Source organism: Triticum aestivum, chromosome 2B (genome assembly GCF_018294505.1).
Source record: "Triticum aestivum cultivar Chinese Spring chromosome 2B, IWGSC CS RefSeq v2.1, whole genome shotgun sequence".
NCBI classification, from domain to species: domain Eukaryota; kingdom Viridiplantae; phylum Streptophyta; class Magnoliopsida; order Poales; family Poaceae; genus Triticum; species Triticum aestivum.
In genome coordinates, this window is record NC_057798.1 from 786,437,453 (window position 1) to 786,442,641 (window position 5,189).

Consider the following 5,189-nt stretch of genomic DNA (forward strand, 5'->3'; position numbering starts at 1 on the left):
CGGTGGTCTGCTCCGATCTGGTGCCCACGGCCTCGGGTGGAGAGATATAGCCAAGCCAAAGTCAGGCCGGTTCCGAGTCGTAGCCGAGTTGGAGTCAAAAGATTGGCAAGCGTTGCCTTGCCGACTAGAGTTTTTGTGAGTGAATACGACGACTACTACGTCGTGAATCAAGACAGACTCGTAAATAGGAGTACGTGGAGTCATATCAGCAGGAAAAGCACATACGTATACAATTGGAAAAAAAAAGAGGAAATGCTGCAGCTGCACTACGTCGAACCCACGCGCCCTTCTGATGAAGACGAGATCAGTGGTGACCCGTAAAACATGAAGCACTTCCAACATGCAACGGGTTAAGGCCTTCAACAATGCAAGATACTTAAGAGAGGTGCTTGGAGAAATAAATTAGGCTTTTCTTAAGCACCTGTGCTTATTTTTACAGGGAAGACGCTTGATTAGGCATCTTTCCTGTAAAAATAGACACTGGTGCTTTAGAAAAAAACCCGGTTTATTTTTCTAAGCACCTTCATAAGCATCTAGCATTGTACAAGGCCTAAGTATAATATATTTTGATACAAGAATTTTATGAATTCGAATTTGCTCGAATATTTCGGCGAAAAACCCTGAAAATGTCCATAGATTTTTTGAAAACTGGCTTTTCCGGTCTTATCTTGACAAAAAACCAGACTCGAGAAAAAAAAACTTGCGCTCCGTTGGAGTTGCCCACTGAGGCCATCAAGTGAGCGCAGCCAAACGGCAACGGATTTAGGAACATGTTGCCATTGATAAAGCAAAAAAAATGTGTTTCTATCTTTTTTCAGTTATACTCGCGTTTATACACCACAAATATTGTCTATTTTACCATTCTGTTGATCAGTCATTTTCTAATGCTTACTCTCAATTCTAGTACAAAAATAAATTTAACGTAACAAATTTCAGTAACCGGAAACGTTCAAACTGAGCTACAAACTCTAAAATTTTGAGATCTTAATTAGCATCAAATTTGAGGACAAAATTGTCGATGCACATGGGCTGGCAGCGCAACACGGATCACGGAGCATATTATTAGGAAATTTTACATGTTTTGTCACTGGGACAATAATATTTGTAGACTTAACACATTAGCTAAGCATGATCTAGCTATTACACTGGTAAATGTGTCTCTCATGATTCGAGAATGAGTGTGTAGCCGATTCACCAATGTGGATGCTTAGCATGAAAAAACAATGAATACCAATTAATCATGGTAGTAGGATGAATCCATTAACAGATGTTTGTGAAGGAGCTCGAGAACTTCATGCATTTTTTGCTTGGATGCTTCCTCTATATAATGTCACCAGATATTTTACTCTTGTTTTTCCCACGGAAAGCCCCATGTGAATCTCTGAGATACAAAGCATGCCGTTGTATTTTAGATATTGGAGCAAACCAAGCAAATACTACATTGTTGTAAAAGCATGTGCCGATACACACAAAATGATGTAGCTATTCACAAAGTGTCTCGGTTCTTCCTTAGATCGCCCGTGTCCAAGGGTCAACCTCAATTAGAGTGAAGCTTGTGAAGGCGTCAAAGAGGATCCATCTGAGCGGCCTGTGGAGCTCATGATTGTCGACGACCCTTACATGCATTTCGCCCGCCTCAAAATGTAGCCAAAGCGAACCACGAGGTGCGGCTCCCTCCTCGCCCCATCCTCCCAGGTATACCTTTGTCTTCAAGCCATCTGCGTAGTAGTCCGTTCCTGCGACGAATGAGCCAAGCAACAGTCCCTTGGTGGGGATCATGTACGCGATGTCTGGCAGCATCCCAACAAAGCTTAGCAGTTTCTCCCAACACCTGACACAAAATCTTGCTCATTTATTTTTTATCGATCGATTTCCCACTCAGGGGCGTGCAGGGGCTAATGAACTAAGGGATCAATCTCAGGCTATATGATGAAATCCAAACTCATTGGGTGTATAGCTAGCTGCGATCCGCCGGCTTGTTGGTGAGTCCGAAGCCGATTTTGGTACTCAACAAGAGAAGCTTTGTTTTTGGTCCGTGTGCGGAATGCAAATGATTGGAAAAGTGACAAAATGATTGTGACGAACTCGATCGAGAAGTTGATGATTCAGGATAGACATAACTGTGGCATCACTAGAGATTGGGACGTTCATGGGACGTTCACAACGAACTCACACACACGGCGGTGTAGGCGATCAAGTGAAATCCTTCTCATTAAATCATTTCCGGTCGATTACCACTCAGGCCTCACGGGCTAACTAGCTAATAATTAACAAAAAAGCTAGTAATTAAATAACCTCAGGCTAATGCTATGGAAAAAGATGAAATCCAAACTCGATCCGATGAGGGGCTAGCTAAGGTAGCTAGCTGCGATCCGCTGGCTTGGTGGTGAGTCCGAATCCGAAGGGGAAGAGCGGGTCGTAGAGCTTGTCGCCGTAGTTCATGGGCAGCTGGTCGACGGACCTGACCCACGTCCGGGGCAGCTTGCCGGAGAATCCGTGGTCCCCAAAGAGCACGTCGGCGACGCCGTGGCCCTCGGTGCCGGGCAGCCAGGCGGCGACGAGCGCGTCCATGGTGTCGAGGTATGGCTCGACGACGAGCGGACGGCCCGAGACGAGGACGACGACGCACTTGACGAGCTCGCACACCTTCCTGATGACCTCCGGGCCCGGGCCCGGGATGGTGAGGTTCAGGTTGTCGCCGGCCGCGGCGGCGTACGGGTGCTCGCCCACCACCACCACAGCGTAGTCGTACTCGTCCTCGTTCTTGGAGACGTTGCCCTTGTCCGGGTGCTCCGAGTAGTCGATGATCGTCTTCTTGTCCACCGCCGACTTGATGGCCTCAAGAATGGTGGTGCCTGCATCGTATTCGTACGTACAGTAGTCAACAACTAAGAGATGTGTGAAAGAAAGACGAGGAGGCGATGGAGGTAAGTAGGTACCATGGCCGGTGATGCCGTTGCCGGACTGACCCTGCCAGGACTTGGTCCAGCCGCCGCACTGGAGGCCGAGGTCGTGGGCGTGGGTGCCAACGACGAGGATCTTCTTGGCCTTCTTGGAGAGCGGGAGGACGGGCTTGCCGTCTTTCCTGCCTTTGCCGTTCTTGAGCAGCACGAGGGACTTCCTGACGGCCTCCCTGGCGAGCTCCCGGTGCTCCTTGCTGCCGAGCTGGCCGGTGAGGCTGTGTTCGGGGAAGGGGTTCTCGAAGAGGCCCATGGCGAACTTGACCCTGAGGATGCGGGAGACGGCGTCGTTGATGCGGTCCATCTTGATAGCGCCGCGCATGACCTGGGCCTGGACGTCGGCGACGAACTCGGGGTAGTCGAATGGGATCATGACCATGTCGATGCCGGCGTGGATGGTCTCCTGGATGGAGTGGTAGTAGTGCTTGTGCGGCGGGGTGGTGATCTTGTCCACCGCCTGCCAGTCCGTGATCACAAAGCCCTGCACGTAACGTACGTGTCAAGTACCGTGTCTGAGTGATGGACGAAATGACAATGACAATGTAGTACTCCCTCCGTATGATCTAAATGTTCTTATATTTGTTTTCAGAGGGAGTATGTGGGATGGCAAATTATACGTAGTAGTACGTACCCTGAAGTGCATCTTTTCCTTGAGGATCTGGGTGATGAGGTACTTGTTCTCGTGCATCTTGACGCCGTTCCAGCTGGAGTAGGAGATCATGACGGAGGAGACGCCCTTGATGACGGCGTCGTAGTAGGGCGGCATGTGGATCCGCATGAGGTCGTGGAAGCTGAGCACCGTGTTGTTGGCGCTTATCCCGTGGTGCGTCCCGCCGTCGCCGACGAAGTGCTTGGCGCAGGCTGCCACGTGCTTGGTCCCGCCCACGAAGGGGACGCCCCTGGGATGCTTGCTGGAGACGTCGCCCTGCAGGCCGGGGATGACGGCCGACGTCATCAGCTGCACCAGCTTCGTGTCCTCGCTGAAGCTCTCGTAGCACCCGCCCCACCTCGGATCACGGCAAACCTGCATGCATGCCCCGTCCCAGCCAGCCGGATGCATGTGTTAACGATGCATGGACGACGACTTTTGACATATACTCCTATATGTATGTAGCCAAAAAATGACTGATACGAAGAGGTTATTACGCACCGCGACGCATGGCGCGAAGGTGTAGGGGATGCCGGTGGCCCTGGCCTCGAGCGCCGTGGCGCGGCCGATGCGCTTGACCAGGTCGGGGTCCCTGGTGGCGCCGAGGCCGACGTTGTGGGGGAAGATGGTGGCGTTGTAGGCGTTGTTGTTGCCATGCACGGCGTCGATGCCGTAGAGGATGGGGATGCCGAGGCGGGTGCTGAGCGCCGCCTTCTGCATCTTGGTGATCATCTCCTGCCACGTCGCCGCCGACGCCTTCTCCGACGGAGCGCTGCCGCCACCGCTCAGCACGCTCCCTGCATGCACATCCATCGATCCATCGATCAAGCCCACATGCAATGCAGAGAGAGTATGACACGCACACATACGCTGCCTTCGAGAATCGATCGACCGATTCGCCTCGCCGGTGAAGGAAGGAAGGAAGGAAGGAAGAGAGCAAATTAAGGGAGGGAGTACGTACCGACGAAGTACTTCTCGATGACGGCGGAGGAGGCGTTGTGGCGCTCGATCTGCGTCATCTGCCCGATCTTCTCCTCGATCCTCATCCGGCCGAGGAGATCCTCCACGCGCGCCTGGATCGGCTGCTTGTGGTCTTTGTACCTGACATACGTTGCCCCGGCCACCGACGCACCGGCCGCGGCAACCACCAGGAGGAGGAGGACCGCCGGCGCCGCCGAGCAGCAGCCCGTCTGCATTGCCATTTCTGATCTAGGTCGAGCAAAGAAGTGGGTGTGATGAGAGTGTAGATATATCAGTACACATCATGCGGTTTAAATAGAGAGGAGAGGGAGAGGCAGCCCCAGGACTCAACTGAACTCCTACAATCTAGCTAGGCACTACCGAGAGGATGAAGGAGCCGGTACAGATCCTGGAGAACCGGTCATAAACATGACGTGTACAACGGTGAACACTTCAACAGAGAGGAGTGATCAATTTGCAGCGGTGGAGGTCGATGGACTGATTCCAGTGTCAACCTCTCGCTCGGTCTTGCGGTTACAACTATAATCGGGCGAGAAAGGGCCGGGCGGCAAAGACATTTTTAGCGGCAATGTTACCCACCGGCAACACACGAGCCAATG

The 5,189-nt window shown here is 52.0% G+C and overlaps 1 protein-coding gene across 1 annotated transcript; it reads right to left on the bottom strand.

Moving 5' to 3' along the window:
• Positions 1 to 2,186: 2,186 nt before the first annotated feature.
• On the bottom strand, positions 2,187 to 4,867 carry LOC123047410 (beta-glucosidase BoGH3B). The gene is made up of 5 exons (XM_044470957.1): positions 4,571 to 4,867; positions 4,111 to 4,406; positions 3,592 to 3,984; positions 2,940 to 3,441; positions 2,187 to 2,855 (listed from the first exon to the last, which is right to left on the bottom strand). Exons 1-5 carry the CDS (start codon positions 4,809 to 4,811, stop codon positions 2,362 to 2,364), a joined length of 1,926 nt encoding a protein of 641 aa, XP_044326892.1. The 5' UTR covers positions 4,812 to 4,867; the 3' UTR covers positions 2,187 to 2,361.
• Positions 4,868 to 5,189: the final 322 nt, after the last annotated feature.